The 21190-nt window shown below is 49.2% G+C and overlaps 9 protein-coding genes across 9 annotated transcripts; 3 read left to right on the top strand and 6 right to left on the bottom strand.

The window, feature by feature from the left end:
* Positions 1 to 28: 28 nt before the first annotated feature.
* On the bottom strand, positions 29 to 1143 carry FPSE_08498 (uncharacterized protein; the record flags this gene model as incomplete). The annotated part of the gene is made up of 2 exons (XM_009261616.1): positions 29 to 619; positions 673 to 1143. The coding sequence occupies 2 exons, from the start codon at positions 1141 to 1143 to the stop codon at positions 29 to 31; spliced, it is 1062 nt and encodes a 353-aa protein (XP_009259891.1).
* Positions 1144 to 1711: 568 nt separating this feature from the next.
* Positions 1712 to 2773, bottom strand: FPSE_08499 (uncharacterized protein; the record flags this gene model as incomplete). The annotated part of the gene is made up of 1 exon (XM_009261617.1): positions 1712 to 2773. The coding sequence occupies one exon, from the start codon at positions 2771 to 2773 to the stop codon at positions 1712 to 1714; it is 1062 nt and encodes a 353-aa protein (XP_009259892.1).
* A 1467-nt stretch (positions 2774 to 4240) lies between these two features.
* Positions 4241 to 6066, top strand: FPSE_08500 (uncharacterized protein; the record flags this gene model as incomplete). Its single annotated transcript, XM_009261618.1, has 5 exons — positions 4241 to 4612; positions 4643 to 5425; positions 5539 to 5744; positions 5908 to 5917; positions 6013 to 6066. 5 exons carry the CDS (start codon positions 4241 to 4243, stop codon positions 6064 to 6066), a joined length of 1425 nt encoding a protein of 474 aa, XP_009259893.1.
* Positions 6067 to 6251: 185 nt separating this feature from the next.
* On the bottom strand, positions 6252 to 7019 carry FPSE_08501 (uncharacterized protein; the record flags this gene model as incomplete). The annotated part of the gene is made up of 1 exon (XM_009261619.1): positions 6252 to 7019. One exon carries the CDS (start codon positions 7017 to 7019, stop codon positions 6252 to 6254), a length of 768 nt encoding a protein of 255 aa, XP_009259894.1.
* Positions 7020 to 10961: 3942 nt separating this feature from the next.
* On the bottom strand, positions 10962 to 12483 carry FPSE_08502 (uncharacterized protein; the record flags this gene model as incomplete). Its single annotated transcript, XM_009261620.1, has 2 exons — positions 10962 to 12298; positions 12363 to 12483. The coding sequence occupies 2 exons, from the start codon at positions 12481 to 12483 to the stop codon at positions 10962 to 10964; spliced, it is 1458 nt and encodes a 485-aa protein (XP_009259895.1).
* Positions 12484 to 13477: 994 nt separating this feature from the next.
* On the top strand, positions 13478 to 14303 carry FPSE_08503 (uncharacterized protein; the record flags this gene model as incomplete). Its single annotated transcript, XM_009261621.1, has 2 exons — positions 13478 to 14172; positions 14222 to 14303. 2 exons carry the CDS (start codon positions 13478 to 13480, stop codon positions 14301 to 14303), a joined length of 777 nt encoding a protein of 258 aa, XP_009259896.1.
* Positions 14304 to 14693: 390 nt separating this feature from the next.
* Positions 14694 to 15838, bottom strand: FPSE_08504 (uncharacterized protein; the record flags this gene model as incomplete). Its single annotated transcript, XM_009261622.1, has 3 exons — positions 14694 to 15075; positions 15129 to 15697; positions 15767 to 15838. The coding sequence occupies 3 exons, from the start codon at positions 15836 to 15838 to the stop codon at positions 14694 to 14696; spliced, it is 1023 nt and encodes a 340-aa protein (XP_009259897.1).
* A 458-nt stretch (positions 15839 to 16296) lies between these two features.
* FPSE_08505 (uncharacterized protein) lies at positions 16297 to 17634 on the top strand (the record flags this gene model as incomplete). Its single annotated transcript, XM_009261623.1, has 1 exon — positions 16297 to 17634. One exon carries the CDS (start codon positions 16297 to 16299, stop codon positions 17632 to 17634), a length of 1338 nt encoding a protein of 445 aa, XP_009259898.1.
* A 1129-nt stretch (positions 17635 to 18763) lies between these two features.
* FPSE_08506 (uncharacterized protein) lies at positions 18764 to 20952 on the bottom strand (the record flags this gene model as incomplete). The annotated part of the gene is made up of 3 exons (XM_009261624.1): positions 18764 to 19636; positions 19689 to 20571; positions 20651 to 20952. 3 exons carry the CDS (start codon positions 20950 to 20952, stop codon positions 18764 to 18766), a joined length of 2058 nt encoding a protein of 685 aa, XP_009259899.1.
* Between the last annotated feature and the right edge of the window lie 238 nt (positions 20953 to 21190).

Raw genomic sequence — 21190 nt, 5'->3', positions numbered from 1 at the left:
TCATCTCAACCAGACGCCGGCGTCAAGTTCATTCCAGCTTTTGTCCCTGTCTCCCAACAAACGTCTTCATTCCCCGATCCACGCCCGCCACCCAGCGCGCAATAGTCTGCACACCGACGGGTAGCACATTAATCCAGTCTATCCATCGAGCATACAAAGGCATCGCCACAGTAGCACCCTTTCCGCTGTCAATAGCCGCGACGATCTCCTTCGTGACATCCACGGGCTCAACGACGGGCGCAATGAAGGAGTTGGGTGTCTGGACCCCATAGAATAGCGGCGTGCTCACTTGTCCAGGAGTCACAAGTACAGTTCGGATATCGGGATGGCTTTGACGCAGCTCGGCCGTCAGAGAGCGGTGCAGAGCTGTGAGGCCGGCCTTTGCAGCAGCGTAGTCGGTTAATTGTGCTGCGCCGACGGTTCCAATGACTGAAGAAACATTGACGATAGTACCACCGTTTCCGCCACGAATAATAGCAGGTAGGAAAGTCTTTAAGCAGTAGAAGGGTCCGAGAAGGTTGGTTGTGAGACTCTTGTCGATTTCGTCCATGGAAAGATCCAAGAGAGTCTTGCCAATGACAATGGCGGCGTTGTTAATAAGTACAGTCGGCGTACCAAGCTGAGGTATGGGTTAGCAACAATCCTAACGTCTTCATGAACTTGCCAACTTACATCCTTCTCAATCTGGAGCGCAACCTTGGCGACCTGCTCCTTGTTGCCAACGTCACACTTGTAGTATGTAACACCTCTCGACTCGGTGTTCTCCATCTCATTCACATCCAACACCGCCACTGTCGCGCCGCGCATGCCATACACCTCAGCTATGAGCAGACCCAGCCCGCTAGCACCTCCAGTGATGACAATAACCTCCTCGCTCAGATCCACCTCACGGGGGATGCCATGAGCGATGCGCTGGTTGATCACATTGGCCATCCAGAAAAGCGTGATTATAGTAGCCCACGCAATGGCGGCCACCATAGGCGGGGCCTCCCACTTCACCGTCTGCGCGCGGAAGCACAATGGAATAATCCAGCAGACAAAAGGGTGCAGAAGAGTCGTGTTGAGGACCTTGAGGACGAGGTCAATTGACAGCGGCGCAAACCATGATTCGCGCTGCGGAGGCCGTGGGTATTGAGTGGGCATGTTGTGGGATTAGAGGGATGTCGTATCGCTAGGCGGGCACAAATTAGATGATCAAACTGAGTCTTTGTAGAACAATTGAAGGAATATGAAAGTAAATATCAAAGTTTTAGTATTCAGGAAGAAGGAAAAAATAAAAGGCCAGAGTGGTGAGAGTTGAATTCTACGTTAGCTACCTAGCATGTGGCAGTGAAACCATATGCGTCTCTAAGCGCCCCCCTCCAAACAAATCCCTGTCACATTTATCACCATGAACCCACGTCAAGTCAAGAGCCTCTATTGGCAAAGGGGTAGATTCAACAATAGGTGATGAACCAGACTATTGGCAGAAACACCCCGAACGTGATTTAAACTAGCCAAGACGTTTCGGATTTGTTTATAAACCCTGAACATTCGTCTGAAGCTCAATCCAGGCACTTCTTAAAGTCTACGATGGAGATTCCCCTAAAGTCTTGGCTCAAACCCATCATGTTACATTTGAATAGTAGAGTAAGTTTACAACTATGATACAGTCCACCGACGCCGGTCTATATGCAAATATCGTCATCATGCTTGTCGTACGTTGTCCATTTTAAGCATCTCTGCCTCCTGATCGGGGAGTATAAGTACCATTGGGTCGGGGAGTGTAAGTGTCTTTCCTCTCTCGTGCAACCCGCGGGGTATAAGTACCCCCGGGAGCAGAAGTGCGCTTGGCCCGAGGACTGTAACTTCGCTTGATATCCCAATCGTCCTTTTCAGCCAGAGTCTTGTTCCTCTGGACCGCCTCCTTCCTCCAGTCATGGTAACTAGGATCTCGCGCAATGCCCTCGCGCCGCCACTTCTGTGGAGGCTTAATACCCAACGCAGCTCGCGACTCCCAAACGTCCTTTCCGCGACGGAACCAGCGCTCTTGTCGCGATTCCTCCTCAACAGAATTGGGCAACCATTTGCTCTTCAAGATACGACGAATGGCCTCTGCCGCCACCTCGAACTTCTCTGCGAGTGCCTCTGTTGTGTAGACGTCAGGGAATTGGGCGTTGAGGGCTCGGATACCAGCCAGTGCGTCGGGTGAGAGACGCTTTCGCGGTCTCCAGCCCTCAGGGAATTTTTCCTTGAGAGCTGCTTTCTGAGCCTTCCAGTAGGCTGCTCCAGATTGTGGTTGATTGGAGGAGGGGCCTTTAATACGTGGTTTCTTGGGTTCTGTCGTTTTGTCGAATGCGTTGAAAGTGCTTGAAGCATTAAAATTGTTCTCTCCTCGGTTATATGCTGTTCGTGGTTTTTTGTCTAGTCTGTTTTCTCTTCGTTTTGGGGCTTTTTCGTTAATGCTTGGTGTAGCTTTCCAGGTATCTGGAGCCTCGACTGTGGCGATAGATTGTTCTTCTCTCACTCGAGATGTATCGTTTATGTTTCTGTGAGAGTTGTCGTCCGCCGTCTCAGTTTCTTTAGCAGCTTCTGCGCCGGAAGCATCTTGACAGAGATTTTTTGAAAAGTGTAGGGATCGGGCCGGTCGTGCAAAAGCGAAATTGTTCTGTTGAAGTGCTGGTCGGGTACGAATTGAAAGGCGAACAAGCGAGGGTGAAGCCTCAAATCTGTGAACTTGAGATAGTCCCTGAACGAATATTTTCAAGGGCGTCGCTCGACATGTGCAACTCATCATGACAAGTTAAATCAACAGCTGCAGATCAAAAGCATGGATGGCTACTGAGAAAAGTTGATCCAAATTTGAGCCACAGACAAAAGAGGCTTTCATGACGAGCCAAGGGTCCGAAGGTGGGGCCGTGAAAATCGGAGATTGTACGGATTTTCATTGAGCCGCTTTTCGGTGCTTTACCAACTACCCGGTACCAGCACCAAAGACACAATGCTTCAGCAAAATAGATTAATCTGATTAACATCGAGATGGTACGTTTGAATCTGTGTACAAGATAGGTCATCATACATTTCACTGTTCTATAAATGATCATGTCCTCCCTTAGTACGTACATATCATGCGAGACTTTAATCGATCTTTCGAGAGGCCCAATTTTTTGACTTATCCACCATTTGGAACCCAGTTATAGTTGTCATTTTTATCATATCATATCTGGTCCATCAATCATAGTCGTCATCATCTTTTACCAGTAGTTATTCCCGTATAAAACCAGACCACTGGATCGATATAAATTTTGTTCTGACAAGTGCAACTCGTCACCGTTGATCTACATAAACGATGTCGCTTCGATCTCGTGGTCATCGATCCTCCACGCAACTCAGAGATCTACTTCAGGCACGCTAACTTGAAAGATTGTAGAACAATCTTGTTAGTGTTATTAGTCTACAATAGAAGAGTATCGCCGCTTCGAACTACAAGTAATTGGGAATCTATCAAAGGGCAGGACTATGCACCACATGCAAGTCGAATATACTTTTCCTCGACCACACCGATACCTCCCCTGGTAGACCGGATATGCCAAGTTGGCGTGTCAGAATTTATTTATGGCATTGGTTCGGAAGAGTTTCCCCAGCTCGCTAATCAGCGGGATGACAAAAGAGGTAAGTGGTTAGTGACCACCCTCGAGGAGTTGAAGGTCCAGGTACCGGGCTCTCATCACGATCCCCAGTTTCAAGAACATGACCAAGAGGAAGGGATTTTCACTTTTTATTCATATCAGCGAACAATACCTGCTTGATACTTGAGCTAAGATAGAGTGTGTGAATGTGCGAGACTCGGCAGTTGTCATAATAGGTGCCCCATGATCCTCACAACTGCCTCTAGTCTTTGTTCGCCAACCCTCAGCAATGTTTTCGTTGAAACTTATCCCGTGTGTGATGGGTACTGTTTGCATCTATCCTAAGCAAATCGCGATGGCTTGTCGGTCTATTTGTTCCACTTCTTTGTGCACCAACAGCATAAAAATTCGAGTGACAGGGAAGTAGTTCATGATGCCGTGCCACTATTCGTCAAGGAGTTGGGTGCCCAGAGTGCTCACTGCCAACAAATCTCCATCGTCATGTATCAGATCATACTCGTCACCAGTTTGTAAAAGTCTCTTATAGAAGAGAGTCATGTTCTTAAGTGCTTGCTCGTCCTTTGCTACGGGGGACATTTCTTGTTTCTGCTTAATATATTCACATCGATATCATGGATCATTACTATTCTCAAGATTTCGTCGACGCGAGAAACGTCTGGGGTCACAAGTTTAACTGGACTCGCAATCATCAAACCGGGTCAGAGATTAATCATCTGCTGTATTCATATGACAAGCTAGCTACAGATGCCTTGGATCGACTGGACTACTTCTCCCCACCTAGCTCGAAAGGGTGGAAGTGTCCCCATGGCTCAGGCCCAGGACAAAGAGACCTTTACGAGCTTCTGAAGAAATATGCTAATTCAGATGAAGTCTTGGGCCAGTTGTGGAAAGAAGCATCTACAGTTCCCGAATGGGTAGACTGGGAGCAAATTGAGCGTGGACAGCAGGTGGTGTATCAGTTCAGCGGCCAGGTTCTCTTCGGGGTCAGCTATGACTATTTATTCTCATGATAGACCTTCTCGCTAACACGCCCAAAGCTCTTGTATCAGTCACTGCTGGGCGGAATGGGTGCATACCGAGTGGTCGAGACTCTTTCTCGAACCGGAGGCTTCGGCGTCAACGTCACTAGACGCCGTCTCTTAGAAACTCTACAGCATTTCATGGAAGTCGTCGAAGACATTGACTCAATAAAGCCAGGCGGCAAGGGGTATATCTCCTCAGTGCGAGTCAGGCTCTTGCACGCTTCAGTCAGAAGACGACTTATGCAACTCGAACAACAAAATCCAGGATACTTTGACATGGATAAGTGGGGAGTGCCGATCAACGACTTACACACAATCGGTACTATTGCAGTGTACTCAGTGGCCATCATCTTCGTTGCTCTTCCTCGACAAGGTATCTATCTGAATCAGCAACAAACCGCCGACTACCTCGCTCTGTGGAGATATGTCGGGTACCTTTTGGGAGCACCCACAGACTGGATGGCCACACCAGAACAAGCCAAGGTTCTATGGGAGTCCATCGCAGTATCTGAAGTAGCCCCGTCAGAAAACTCACGAATCCTCGCAAACAATATTCTCACGGCAGAAGCTCGAGCTCCGCCACTACATCTGCCCAGAGAGGTTCTTGCAGCTAATGCGTACAGGCTCAACGGGGACCAACTGGCTGGTGCGCTTGGAATCGAAAAGCCAGACTGGCGCTTCCGTGCTATTGTGTGGCTCCAGTCTGTTTTCTTCTTCTTGTTGAGTTACAGTTATCCCTGGCTGCCGACTCATATGCAAAAGGAGCGAGAACGAGTACGTATTCCTTCCAGTTCGCCGATCAGTCAGTCCTTCTCGGTGTTGTACTCACTCAGCCTCATTCCTAATGTGATCAAAGTTGGAGCACCCGACTAACACACACTCAACAGAAGTTCAAACACTTTGCCAATTTTATGATTCAAAACACAAAAGCGGGTGGTCTTAAAAAATCAAGCATATTTGAATTCCAGTATCTGCCACGTATCGGTATGCTTACAGAGCTAGGTATAGGCGCGGAACCAGAGGCAAAACTGTCGGGCTCAGATAATGGCTCAAAACTTTTGATCGCCTTGAAGAAGGCAGTGCTTGTAGTTGGGTCAGTTGCTGGGGCCATGGCGGCGGTGAGCCTCATCAGATTCGTAGGCGTATCGACCGTACCGCGCCATCTGTTGTCGGCTGTCTTGGCGCAGCAAAGCCTTGTCTGGGCTGACTAGTATCAGATGTCAATCACTTGACTCGAGATTCTGTTTGTAAATTAGTTCATTCAAGGTATGATGGGAAATCAGCAAGTGGGATGCGTTATGGTGTAATTCTGTGCTCTGAACTAGTATTAATCAACTAGCTATAGTATACAACTGTGCCAGCTGGGCAAATGCCATGTACCTATGTGGCGCATTTGCCTCCATTTGTTTCCATAATAATAAACCGATGAAATATGTATTTTCCTAACTCCTGTACTGTCCGTGCTGAAGAGGACGAAATGCTCATTGAAGACATAGGTAGACCGACAGCTCAATTGCCATCGCCGACCCCCCGGTAACCGTATTTGTATCCTTAAACGCCAAAGTAAAAGCAACAACGTTGATTGATGAATGCGTCCAGCTTAGGCGTGGTGCATCAGCTCGACAGGAGGTCGAGCAGTATGCGCCATGATGGGCTTGGACTGCTCAATGGGGCTGTACTGGATAGGCTCATCTGTCATGTCATCAACAATGACAGCGGGCATGCTGCTCTTCTCTTCAGGCTTGTAGATCAGAGTGGAAGAGCGAGAGCGTGTGCGACCTGGCAGAGCAGAGTCGTGAGGAGTCACAGGTGAGTTTTGGTCCTCGTCCATAGGTCCGGGGCGGTGGTGCAGCTTAGCGAGTGCATCGGCGAGATCCTCAGCGTGAACCAGCTTGTTGGGCGCATCCTCCATGCGCATCTCCCAGCCGTGGGGAGGGCTAGGTGGGGGAGAGATGAAGAAGAGCTTGCCAGCGTCAGGAAGAGCGAGATGCTCATCGCGCTTGTCGACGGGAGTGGCCATGCCAAAGTAGACACGGCACTGCTGGCCCATGATAGCCTCGTTGTCCCATACCTGGCGGACGGCGATGGCGGCCTGCTCGTCAAAGAAGGAGACGACGATGCGACGGAAGGATTTTAGGGGCGCAAAGGCGTGAATGGGAGCAGATTGGGTGATGAGGTCGCGGATGACCTCGAGGTTCTCGGGGAGGAAGATGGCCGGGTCGGTGAGGTTGGTGAAGAGAAGAGTGTTTGAGGGAGGCGTAGGCGGGGTCATAGGTGGAAGGTTGGAGAGATCGAGAGAGAGGTTTGAACGGTTTGACCGGCGCGAGGCGGAAGAGGCAGATCGGGAGTGTTGAGGTGAGGTCTCCATTTTGAATGTGGTTGTGGTTATGTTTGTGATTGTAGAATGGAAGGTGAGTAGAGCAGCAGTTGTTGGCTGGCTCTAAAAGTACTAATGTAGTATGTACTAAGGTAGTGTAGATGTAGTGGAAAGTGTAGGATCTGGCGGATGATCCTGTCGATCTTTTGTTATTTGTAATGTTGTTCTTGCGGAAACTGTACAACTGTTTGCTTCTTGCTGTCTTTGTCTGAGTGAGTTGAGATGATAGAAACAAAATGTGCGAACTGGGTGGCTATTATGTACTAGATGCAATTCCATCATATTCTCCAAGCGCTGCAACACGACGCCTACTAAGCCTCTCGGCGGCTGGGGACTTTGCTACTCGTGTACTATGATCCAGTGGCCACGTACAGAGCAGAGCGGGCCCCAAGCAGGGCTAGCGGTACCTTGACGACAGGGGGGAGGGGGGTTCACTCCACTGTTCTTGGGAGGCCCGGGGCAGTGCATCTGCAAGGTCCCCATTCTTTTGTTTCGCCAACGAATGAGGCGTCATTTGTTGATTGCAAACCTCCCTACACGGATATGGCGATGGCGATTCCTTGGGTCCTTGGATCCGGGGCCAGAACGTTAAGCTTTTTTTTTCTCTTACTGTTTTACGATCCCTCGGACTAGATTTTCTGTTGAGGAGATTTGAGAAGGCTGTGTTTTGATACCTACTACCTACCTTCGCGCGCCAGGGGGGTTGTGGGACATGGTCTGGGCAATGATGATAGGGCTTGATACGGTGTTGATCAATAATTGATGCTGCTATTAATTGTTCAACTAATATAGTGTCAATTTGATAAGCTTGTGACGGTCTGTTAGGTTTTTAATCTATCTGACTGTCAATTTGATAAGCTTGCGACAGCCTGTTAGGCATTTAACCTGTTATACTGTCTGGCTTAAAACCTGTTAAAAAGCTATAAGCTTGTTATTGCGATATATGTTGATTTTGGTTAGAATGACCTTAGATAACCTAGCCTAGCTATAATGGTTAAAATGACCCTAAAGAAGCTTGCAAGGGTGCTAAAAGTCCCTTGCAATAGGTGCTAAAAAGGGCAAAAAAAGAGGTATTGCGAGAGCTTCTTTTTCCTTCTTCTTTTTTAAGAAGTTAAGGCTGCGATTGAATCTGCAGCCTTGAGCCGGGTTATTGATCGGTTGAATTGATTGTAAAGCCGCTAGACCACTGGCCAGGTGATCTTGCTGCTGTTAAAATTGAATCTATTATGTTGGTATATAGAAGGCAGTTGCGAGGGAAGTTGTAAAGGTGGGTCCGGCTAGGCTAGCTGCAGCCGGGTCAATGTCAGGTCTTGAGACTGTATTAGGGCCCTGTTGCAAGCTGTTGACCCTATTGACCCTCTGTAAGCTGTTGACTGTGATCACTATGTTGAGTAGAAAAAATCACGATATTAGGGTCATTTTTAACATCTGATATAGCTCGTCACAATAACCTTGAAATATCGGTCTTCAACATAGTGATCTAATCAACAGACTGTTGATCCCCTTACTAAGACCTTCTACAAGCTTGTATGACCCTGATACCCTTGTACATCTACTGTCTACAAAGGGGGGGTGCGCTGGTAGGTAGGTAGGTACGCGAAAGGGGTCTCGAAAATGCCAATGCCGTTCTCGACTCATGTTCCGTCTCCATAGAATTATAGTTTGTCATGCCAGGAACAGTTCTCGACAACCGCCAAGGTGCTGTATCTTGGCTGTGTAAACTCTATCAAGTGATGTTTTAGAGGCAATACGGACAGAGTATCAACTCTGACTTGTCATGTTGCTGCATCACACACACAGCCTTGGTATCAAATTTGGCATGTCTCGAAACCTCATCTTCAAACCCGATTCAAGCCATTTACTGTTTTACCGCTCATGGATCGTCCATCAAAGACCAATCCCTTATTGGGGTTTGACACACCCACCCCTGTGAAGTTGCATGGCACTAATGCAATGTATCAACGTTCATAGACTTTTCCTATCAGAGGGATTGCATGATTTTTCGAAAGAACTCATTCACTCTTGTTGTTCGTGTTACTTGTATATACCTGCTGTCTATGCCTCCTAGTTTTGACACAACTTCTTCCAGTCGGAATGAACAGTATCCAACACAATTCTACTGAGGATACTATCTGTCCCAGCTCCCCAGACACACAAACTCCCAGGATTCCTATCTAATCGCAAGGATCCCCCACAGCTGCAAGTCAGGCGCAGCCAGTTACAGCTCATAGCGACTCTCTAAACTCCGAAGGGGGCTGTGCAAGAGGAGACGAGAGAAACAATAACAAAACTTTCCCATCCTGCCGCCTCCGAAGAAGCTTAGTCCTTCTCCGTCCGAGACTCCCGAATACATATCTTACCCTGCATTTTTGTTGTCCTGTGATGTCCTAAGCTTATCCGATGTCCATGCTAGTTTCCAAGCCTTCAATCTCTTTGAGGGCTGTATCAAAAGCTTCAGCTTCCGTTCAGTGGCTATACAGCCGTATCCTCTCTAACGAGACTGTGGTAGACATCCGCCCTCGTACTATACCAAACTAGGAGAGTCGCATTGGGGATTGGGTCTTCCCGCAGCCGATAGTACATATGTACTAACCATAACCCCAGCTCGGAATATGGAGTATTGTTTACCGAGCGGGTCCTTGTGAGTGAGGCCTTGGCTATCCTTTACAACTATCATCAATGTCGTCACTTTTGCCAACTCTGCAATTATCCACATCTTGATACAAGCGAAAGAGGTAACTTGTCTAGACATTGAGTCGCTAGAAACGCCCCTCAAGTCAAGTGATTTCCTTTTGACCAAGCGAACTCTATGCGCCTCAAGCCGGCACAGCAATGTTTGCCTTGATATTATTTAGATTATCCTCAACCATGCCAATACCTACCCGAATCGACCCCAACGGCACAGCATTGCCAAGCTTTACATGCCTAGTATATACCCTGTCTTTAGCAGTGACATACAGACAACAAAGTCCCTGCAAGGAAGAACACCAACTAGAGTCGAAATAGTCTTGCTATACCTTCCCGATATGGAAACCAATTAGTAGCTTTGGCACTGCAAAGTACTTTGTACAATACTTGATTTATTATCTCTTATCCCACAAACTCGACTTTTCGATAATTTGAGGTCTGGGATTCAGCAGATTACCCTGTTATCGATAGATACTACATAGATCACAGCATGTCCAAGATCCATTTTTCAACAGTGCATGCTCGCTATAGAGTATACCCTGATTGAATGCTGATCGACAATCGAGTGATATTAATTGTCTCATCTATCAACTAATTCCTATAGCGATAGTGAATTCTTCTTACCGAGGTTGCTTTATTTGCCAATACTGCTATTCAACAAAATACTATCCGTGGAAGCTAACGCCACGGACCAACTCAACGCCACGATACGCACAAGCCACTTAGATATACTACCCCTGTCCTGTCTCGTCTCCTCTCCATACTGTACCGCCCCATCGGGAGGCAGCTCACTTTCATGCAAGGGCCAGACGTGGCTCAGATGGAAAGCAACGTCACTTGCTCAAAGCCGTTGAATGATTCTCCCAGCATGATGGCATGTGGCTTAGCTATTGACAGTCTCATGCCCCATCGTGGATGTCGAGACTGTCATTTGACTGATGGCGCAGTAGCTCTCATACACTATCATAACCTGCTCCTGAGCCTACGCTATCAGGTACGGCCGGTGGTAACGTAATTTTACTACGCCAGAAAGCTCAGCCCGCGGGCACAAGTTCTCCATGCCGATTCTTGCATTCAAGGCACTATGCAATACGACTAGTATACATCAATATATTATACAGCCTCAAGTCTTGTCAAGGGGTCCAGGTCCAGGTCCAGGTCCAGGTCCAAGTTACCATGTCAAGTTGATCATGAGTTCCACACATAGGATCAGCCTGACTGATCTACGCTCACATCGAGTCTAGTCTATCGAAGCTCAACGCCCAACTCCTTGACCAGAGCTTGACGAACATCTTCATGGAAAGCCACAGCCTCATCGTTAGTCAGAGTCCGCTCCAGACTGCGGTACACGATGCGATACGCCATGCTCTTACGTCCCGTCTTGGGATGAGTGAACTCGTCAATCAGTCGAACATCCTCAACCACGTCACCTGCCACGTTGCGGACGATTTCCATCACGTCGTTTTCGTGGAATGTTCCCTTGGTGTTGCCACCCGCTGCTGTCGTCGAGCTAAGCCAGAAAGACACGTCCTTGGGGCAGGGAGGGTATTTGGAAAATGGGACGAAACGCTTGATTTTGTCCAGGTTGTCGGTGACACCCTCAAATTGTGACAGGAAGCGCTTGTCTTTTGACCAGAACAGGCGAATATCTGGGATCTTGAACAACAGCATTGCAATGCGGTCAATGCCGATGCCAAACGCCCAACCCAATTGGTTTGGTACGCCAGCATTGATGTAGATATCCTGATTGACAACACCGCATCCTAGCACTTCAAGCCAGTCTCCAGCATAGTAGACTTCCAACTCCCAAGAGGGGCTGGTGAAGGGAAAGTAGGCCTCAACCCATCTCATCTGGAGCGGCTCGTCCACAAAGTTGGGGTCCTCCTTAAGCGCAGTAGCCTTGGCTCGAGAGAAGATGTCGACGACCATGTTTTCCAACGACCTCTTGAGATGAGCACCAATAGCCTCGGCCTCAGCAGCTGTATGGTGCGCATCTTGGAGAGGATTGCGCTCGGGGTGCATAACAGGGTTAGGGTCGTCCACCTTGACTCCATGAGCGGGCAGCTTCTCAAAGTCCTTCCACACAGCCGCAGCAACATCACCGTTTGGAACCTTGGTACGATCCCAAGACATGGCGCCCTCCATCTGGTGGAAAACGGGGTAGTGACTTCGGTCAATGGCATCTCGTCTGTACACATCGGCCGAGACAAGGTAGCCAGCGCTTTCGTTACCCCGGAACGTATCGGCCTGGTGGGCGCTTGTATGTGTTCTCAAGAGTGTTTCGCTGTTGATATAATATGTATCGGACAGGGCGCGGCCAGGGTGGTTTACAGGGAATCCGAGCGAGTCGAAGTTCTGCTTCGTCGAGACAACGGGACTGAACTCATTGTAATACTTAAAGGTTGGTTCGGGGAAGTTGGACTGCATTATCTGGCGGGTGATAGACACTGGGTGATCTTTGAGCAGGTGAAGTTTCCTCGATGTGGCCTCGAGAACATTGTTGGGCACATTGAACCACACCGGGTCAGTCTTGATAGTTTGTCCACGGATAGTCACAGAGTCTAAAGATCCCGTCGGGGGTACTACAACACGGTCAAGCCAGTCAGCGAGACGTCCATGCGAGTGATTGACTGGAACAAGACCGACCCGACGAGTAGGCTCTCGCGGCGCAAGCTGTTCGCAGCAGTGCGGAGCTCCGGGAAAGCTGAACGATTCGTGGGGTAGAAGAAGCCCTCAGGTAGCGCATGCCCTGGACGTAGAGTATCATTTTTGAAAACTCGCGAAGCTCGACAATTACATTACAGGCCGACCGGACCACGTAGAAGACGCCAATGGCTAATTGAGTAGGTCTTGGGGAGCTGAAAGACTGAGTTCCGAAGATGGTTCCACGACAAGTCGCACAGTATCACCGAAACTGCAAAAAAGTTCGGGTCTCGGCCTTACAGCTGCTCCGGATATAATTTACATGGAAGCAACCCAGACACGACTCCAACTTCTCCAAAGTCTCAGTTCAGCTACCAACTAGCGCAAGACAGAACTCCACGATATGATATCCCCTGTTCTCGGTAACTTGACAGCCGATACCGCTCCGATGCTGCGGCTATAATAGCTAAACACCGGGCCAATTGATCAGTTCATAGCGATGAGAGAAGTAGAGATGGCTGAGGATCACGGAGTTGCAGCGTAGTACAAAGTACATACTACCTACGTACCCTTGTTGTCAGAATAACCGAACTTTTTTTTTTTCTGCACCGTCTTATCCTTGATCGTATTTCACATTCTTGTTCCCACATTTTGTCACAATCTTGACAGTCGGCCACCGTACTATGGCACCCGCACTTGATCGACGTTGATCCAAGAGCTTAACTTTAGATAGGTAGTCCAAGTTTAAAAATTCGCTTCCCCCCTCCCCCGTCCAAGCTTAGATCGGACTTGGTCTCTGAAACCAAGTCCCAGCACGTCATGGCTACCGCTCAAGAGACCATGAGCAAAACTACGGAGACGTCAACGCCTGCAAAGGCGACGGCCGATGCGAAGAAGGCGATGATAAGATATCCTTTTTGGTTCGGAGGAAGTGCCAGTAGTATGGCTGCCTGCGTTACCCATCCTTTGGATCTAGGTATGTCTTGAATGTCCTGCGTTTGTCTTATCATGTTGATCAACATGGGCTGACATTGAGTCTTTGGTAGTCAAGGTAAAGCTTGAGAACCTCCCATTCAGCGTATAGCAACTCCTCACACTCTTTCTAGGTTCGTCTTCAAATGCGCACTGGCAATGCGCCCAAGAACATGGTCGGCACCTTTGTCCACATCCTCCGCAATGACGGCCCCCTCGGTCTTTATAGTGGTATCTCAGCCTCGCTGCTGCGCCAGATGTCGTATTCCACCGTCCGATTCGGCGTCTACGAAGAGCTCAAGACGCGCATTACACGCCGTAACGAAGGTCGTGACCCATCGTTTGCGACTCTCGTTGGCCTCGCCGCTGGCTCTGGTTTCGTAGGCGGCATTGCTGGAAACTTTGCCGATGTACTTAATGTGCGCATGCAGCACGATGCTGCGCTTCCCCACGCCGAGCGTCGAAACTACCGCCATGCGTTTGACGGCATGGTTCGCATGGCGCGCGAAGAAGGACCCAAGAGCATGTTCCGTGGCTGGTTGCCAAACAGTAGTCGTGCCATGTTCATGACAGCCGGCCAACTCGCCAGTTACGATATCTCAAAGAGTCTGCTGCTCAAGTACACGCCCATGGAGGATAACCTCAAGACTCACTTCACCGCTTCGTTCATTGCTGGTTTTGTTGCTGCTACCATCACAAGTCCTGTTGATGTTATCAAGACTCGTGTCATGTCTTCGACGCATGACCACGGAGTTCTGCACTTGATTCGCGATATTCACCGAACTGACGGCCTTATGTGGATGTTCAAGGGCTGGGTTCCCAGTTTCCTCAGACTTGGACCGTAGGTTAACCTTTTTCTCAGACTCAGACTCTCAACTGACACTCGCCAGTCAAACCATCTGTACATTTGTCTTCCTAGAAATGCACCGCAAGGCATACCGCAAGGTGCAAGGCTTAGACGCGAACCTATAGACGGCATTATAGACTATGGAGAAGACGGGCATATTTCGGCGTTGTGTTTTTATCATTCTGTCACTAAAAGGCGGTGACTGTGCCATTTCTACTTTGGAATTCGAGATTTCCCGGCATCATCTCTTACAAGAGGAACTGGTTTGTATATCATACAACTCAACATATAGAACGGGACAAGATGGATAGGCTGGCATTTTCTGCTTCTGCATACACAAAATACTATCTAGATAGAACGGGGTGCGTTATGAGATTTTTGCTTCCTGAAATTAATCCATTCTATGATTGTACTATGCTTGGTTGTTTTGAAATTGTTGCAAACCTGATTGATCTTTAGACTGCCAAACCGTCTTTGATTACGAAGTGACTATACCCGTGAAACGCCTCTCGTTCTTACTGCCAAGATCCTCCATATGGTGTTGTTCCGTAAGCTGTCATACCGCCGCCTCCGTACGCCGTCTGGCCGCCACCACCACCATACGGCGTGGTGTACCCACCATCTTGCCATGGTGTGGTTCCTCCTTCCATGTTCATGTCTGGACTTCGGGGTCCGTCGAAGTCGGCCTCGTCTCCGCCGTACTTTCTAGGATCCAGCCCCTTGAGCAGACCGCCAATCTTCTGTTGCAGAACTCTAATGCCTTCCCGCACAATCTGATCAGGCTCCATGCTCCCTGATGACTCGACCTCGAAGTAGAACCTGTTGGGGACGGCATCGTAATCGAAAGGCTCGCCCTCCTGAGGAGCATCCTCCCACTGAGCGTATTTACTCTTGGGCCTGGGATTGTCATGTTAGTATTGTATCATCCGAAGTCTGGCTGGTATGCTTACCATTCAACAGCTGGATCTGTGTCGTTCTCAAACCACCAATCAATGTGGTTTAGCTTGTTGTGAGGATCATACTCAAAGCCAACAGCAGACGTGGGCATCCACTTGGCGTGCTCCTTTGCGATTCCCTTCTTCGCAATGCAGCTGATCTTCAGCTCCTGATGCTTGCGCAGCTTCGCAATCAGGCAGCCATACCCTTCGGGGTCCATGATCATAGGACTTCCCACCGAGTTTCCATGTCGTCCATCGACTACCAGATCGCGCGCATAAACCTTCATAATCTCGTCGGACGTGCACTTGGCGTGTAGTGTAAGAGTTACGCTGCACTGTTCGCAATATTGCTCACAGTCGCAGTCTCGTGAGTAGTTGAGCTCGGCAACTCCTTTTGAATCGAGGGGGATAAGACCCAGGCGGTGGGCGATGAACTCGTCAGCTAGCACGGAGCTGTTGGTCTCGATTTCGACCAGGTCAATAGCAATTGTGGGCACCTCGGCCTGGATGACTCGTCGCACGGCATTGGCGAAAGAGAGGTTCGTCTTAGAGAGCTCGAAATCGACATGCATGTGGTCGGCCTGGGTCGTATCAAGTTACATCAGTTGAGTGTCCCCCGAAAGCAAAAAGGCTCGCGAGTCTTCTCATACCGCAGAGATCTTCACTTGGGGCTGTTCGGGCTCCCCGTCCATCACCATGGGATCGTAATCCATCCCGTCCATATTGTTGGGCGACTGCGCGCCTAAAAGGATCTACAACGAGTGAAGACCGTGATAATCGCGTGGTGTAGGAGCTAGAATAAAAAATTGGCGTGTGCCCGGTGTTTCAGAGCGTAATTGTGCAAAGGGCGGGAAAAATTGGTGAAAGTGAACAAAGAGGGTGAGTTTTCGCAACAATGCGAACTGAAGCCCTGACCTTAGAGTTGCATATGCGATCTGCTGAACTGTATTCTGTACCTGGCTCGGCAGCGGATCATTAGTAATCCCGCTCTTATCGGCCCGCATGGGCAAGGATGCTCTCAAACGATAACAGAAAAAAATATCGATAGCTTCACTTCTGGGGTAATACTACTGGCCACTCACTGCTCTTTTTCTTCTACAGAGATCAATAGTGTATTGCTCCCCGCCAAAAATAACAGCCTCAAGAGTAGTAAATCGCAAAATCTACGAGGTCTTTCAACATGAAGATCAAGGCTCTCACTCGCTCCGCCTCGACACAACAAGTCGCCGGCTCAGATGTTACCAAACAACCACGCAACCTCGATTCCGCTCTGCACCCTTTCGAACGCGCACGAGAATACCAGAGAGCCCTCAATGCCGTCAAGCTTGAACGAATGCATGCCCAGCCTTTCGTTGGGCAGCTAGGAAACGGCCACGTCGACGGTGTCTACTCTATGGCCAAGGATCCCAACTCGCTGGACCATGTCGCCTCCGGCGCTGGTGATGGCATTGTCAAGGTGTGGAATCTAGCCGATCGAGATGAGATCTGGCATGCCTCAGCGCACGAGAACATCGTCAAGGGAATGACATGGACTCGCGATCAGAAGCTCTTGACTTGTGCCGCCGATAAAACAGTCAAGCTTTTTGACCCTTACAACACACCCAGCAATGCGGCGCCCATATCTTCATGGCTTGGATCCAGTGCTTTCACCAGCCTGTCGCATCACCGTTCCAACAACTCGTTTGCTGCTGCTTCGAGTGCTATCCACATCTACGATCTTGAACGACACACTGCCGCTCCCGAAGTGCTCAAGTGGCCTACATCCGTCGACACCATCACCGACGTTGCTTTCAACCAAGTCGAGACATCAATCTTGGGATCTTGCTCCAACGATCGCTCCATTGTGATTTACGACCTCCGCACTTCCACTCCCGTCACAAAGACCGTTTTGAAGTTCGCCAGCAACCGCCTTTCTTGGTCACCCATGGAAGCCTTCAACTTGGCTGTGGCTAATGAAGATCACCAAATATACCTATTTGACATGAGAAAAATGGATCGCGCTCTCAACATTCTGAAGGATCACGTGGCAGCTGTGATGGACGTGGAGTGGTCCCCAACCGGCGAAGAGCTTGTGTCTGCCTCCTGGGATCGAACCGTACGTCTCTGGAACCGCGATAGCGGTCACTCTCGAGATATTTACCACACCAAGCGCATGCAGCGTGTGACAGCGGCTCGCTGGACCCCTGACGCTCGATACATTCTCTCTGGCTCCGACGATGGCAACGTGCGACTTTGGCGTGCCAACGCCTCGCGCCGTGAGGGTGTCAAGTCCGCTCGTCAGCGCCAGGCTCTGGAGTACAACGATGCTCTTATCGAGCGATACCAGCACATGCCTGAAGTCCGTCGTATTCACCGTCACCGTCACGTACCCAAGGTGCTCAAGAAGGCTGGCCAGATCAAGTCTGTGGAGCTCAAGAGCATCAAGCGCCGTGAAGAGAACGAGCGTCGCCATTCCAAGAAGCAATTCGAGAGGCGACGAGGTGAGAGAGAGAAGATGGTTTTGGCAACAGAGAAATAAAAGTATGCGGCAAGATCTTGGAAAAAACTTCAATAGGGTTACAAAAGGCATGGAAGGGCATTGCATGGCGTTCAGGTCGTCGATTAATGGGTAATTTAGATAACTAAATACCTACCTCGAGAATATACCATTCATGATTCGTTACTTTAAAATCTTACTGTTTCGCACACTTTGTAAGTACTCTAAAGGTATGATACAAGTCGAGTGAGTGCCTACCTACGGACGAGAACACCGCAAAAAACTTGGCAAAGCCACCACGACCTGAACACCGAAATTACATCAAGATTATGAGGAAGAGTGGTTGGAGATGGCATCACGAGCCATGTGCAGTCCTGGATTGAGAGGTAGTATCAGACCATGCCATATAACTCGCAGGCAGATTATCGATCTGATAGGCAAAACATAAAACAAGCAATTACTGTCTTACAAGGCAAAAGTGAGTGAATGGATGGATAGATTGGTAACAAATGGAGGGAATATCCCCTACATGATCTTGGATCTTTTCCTCCACATGTTATCAATGTTAGCCCATGCATCAACCGATTGTACAAGTCATCGCCTGTTGAGAATAATCTTGCATAGAAATGTGAATTTCAGAACTATGAATCTAGACAGCTAAGACCCTAGCACTCAAACTTTTTACTGAGTAGCCCATCCGTTGGCGTGAGCTCATGCTGCGTATCTATCAGTCATACACATATCCCATCTAACTTCTGGTAATTCCTTCATCGCCCCGGCAAGGAAACAGTAGGGATAAAACACAACACACAGCATGGGCTGGTGCACCACTCCGACACCATAACCACCCGAATCCATAGTCTCAATCATAAAAATGAGAACCCCGAGAAACGCCTAAATCAAATTACCGATGAGAACAATTGGGTCGCGCCTTCAAAGGCATGTCGACTCGTCAATCGGACAGAGAACGCCGCCGCCATTTCCTTCGTCTTTAAATAATGCCCTCCTGTCCCATTGATAGTGCGGATGACTCCTCTTTATGCGCGTCAATCGTCAAATACCGTGTTCCGCTAAACGCCGTAGGAAATAGAATCCATAGGAAATACCGAGCCATCGAACTCCGAATAAAACTGTTATACATGTCGGCCGATGCCGTAGGTGCTAGAAATGTTTAATGTTGTGGCTTGATGATGCTGTTGCGAGCAGTCTTCTGAGGCTTGTAGTTGGGCAGCTCCTCAAACCAACCCTGATCCTCATTATACCGGTAGGCATGGAAATCGAGACCGTAAGGCTTGGGCTCAATAGAGTAGAGCATGCCCAGAGGAATGTCCATATCTGTGATGTCTGCCAGGGACAAATCCATGAAATAAGCCATCAAGACTCGGCAAACAGAGCGATGTCCAATGATGAGAAGATGATCCTCGATACGCTCAACTTCTCGAACCATATCGCGCAGACGGCTAACAACCTGAAGATAGCCTTCGCCACCAACTCCAGGATAGATGTAGTTGAGCTTGTCGTGCGCTCGCTTGGCAAACTCCTCGGGCTCCTTCTTCGCGATCTCAGCATATGTCCAGCCCTCGAACTGACCCGAATTCATTTCGTTGAGCATCTCCCAATTCTTGACATCGTAGTCGTCGTCGGCTTCAAAATACTCGGCTGTTTCCACACTGCGGTCAAGCATTGAAGTCCAAACGCAAAAGTTCTTGTCTTCAATTTCTCGGTTCAGTTCAGGATAAGGAGGTGTGTTGTCGCCTGGAATAGGAGGGAAAGAAGCCTGAGCCTTCTTGCTCTTTTGCTCCATACACCATTGCTTGCGCTGATAAGTGATGAAGTTGTGAAGAGCCTGACCGTAGCAATGTCCGCGCTCAGTCAGGGCCGAGTTTCCACCCAATCTTCCGATCTCGTTATCGACACTCTGGCCATGTCGGGTAATCCAAATCTGCCGAGGAGCGAGGTTAAAGCTGGCAAGATAAGTGCTGATTCCGCTGCTGAGGAAACCTTTCAATCGATGTTGAATGAGCTTTCGTCCCACGTCAACCATCTACGGTCTAGTTAGCACGCGTCTCATCAATACGGGTTGGGGTTTCACAAACCTGGATGTATTGCAAGTCGTTCTTCTCTTCGTACTCGCCTAGAGGGACATATGCGCTCTCATAGGCGGCGACTCGCTTCTTGAAATCTGCCAATGACTTCTGGGGATCCTTGTCGCGATAGTCAGGGCCAGAGAGCTTCAAACGCATGTTTGCCTCGAGAAGGTTGGGATCCTGGCAGATACTCTCAATGAAGAGGATACCCAGCTTGGGCTCCCGTTGCTTAACGCGCTTAGCAATGTTCATTCTTCGCTCAATGGTACTATTTGTGGCGTCGAGAATGCCGACAGCACCCCCCTGGTCCAGCAGATAGTCCAGCAGCTCGTCCAAAGTATCCATGGCACATTGCTCGCGCATGGCAGCCGCCGTTTGGTTCTTGGGGTCGAAGAATGTGGCAGACTGGTCCACCTCTGACTGAGCAGCATCGTTAAGGTCAAGCTTCTCCGGCTCTGACTGATCAGGGCCAAAGGGTGTGGGATTGCCGTTTAGCAAAATGGAGGCGGCGTGTACAGGGGGGTCCAGGTGCTCTCCCTCTGGCTGCAGCTTGGGGTGCACAGAAACTCTGCGCCCAGCAGCCACACGTCTTCGATTTCCAACGTTGAAAATGCGAGAATCATGCTGTTGCCAAGAAAGATATCTTTGAAGCTTCTTGGTGATGTATGACTTTCCTCGAGCTGGCAAGCCAACCATGACGATAACAAGCTTGGCAGCAACATCACGAGAAGAAATCTTTCCGTCGGGCGAGACTCTGGACCGGGTCATGCCCGGGATGTTGAGTGTTGTGGCATGAGGTCGCACTCGTGGTGTGTGACCGCCCGAATTTTGTCGCAATGGAGGACTATTTCCATACGTCAATTGAGGATTCCCAAAAGCGGGATCGCCAGTGCTAAAAGGACCGAAGGTGGTGGATATGTGGTTCGCAACCCCAACTGTGGAGGAGCAGTGAAAAAAATGACGGCACTTACATGCGTGGCGAGCTCGGCGCTGTCGAAGTGACACTTCGCGCATAGGTGGGGGTTTCGGTCAAATCGTTTAGCGATCGGAGGGCTACAGCCAAAGAAGAAGGTGCGTTTGCTGGTGGAGGAAGATGGCCATGGTCACCATCTGCGGGAGGAGGAAGGACTGCGTAGTTGTTCGGATTGTTCGGGTGCGAAGAAGGGTCTGAAGTTGGGTTTGGGGTTGGATTCGATGTAGGTGGTAGAGATTCTGAGGGTGATTGCGCTGGCAGCGCTGGAGAAGGTGGTGAGGCTCCGAGAAGATTATGCATCACAGATTTAAGGAGTCCTGTGGATTTTGATTGTCGGCGGCCTGCGTCTAGGTTTGTATGAGTATGAGTTGCGTATTGTGGTTGTATATGCGATATCGCAAGGTAGTTCAAAGGGGTCTCAAGTACGAAGAGAGACGAAAGGATGTGAAACAAAGTTTGACTCTGATTGATCAAGCTTTTTGTTACAAAGTAGTAATGGATATCGAGGATCTTTTTGGAGATTTGGGAATTTATATGA

This window comes from Fusarium pseudograminearum, chromosome 1, assembly GCF_000303195.2.
Source record: "Fusarium pseudograminearum CS3096 chromosome 1, whole genome shotgun sequence".
NCBI classification, from domain to species: domain Eukaryota; kingdom Fungi; phylum Ascomycota; class Sordariomycetes; order Hypocreales; family Nectriaceae; genus Fusarium; species Fusarium pseudograminearum.
This window is presented reverse-complemented; position numbering and strand designations above follow the sequence as displayed.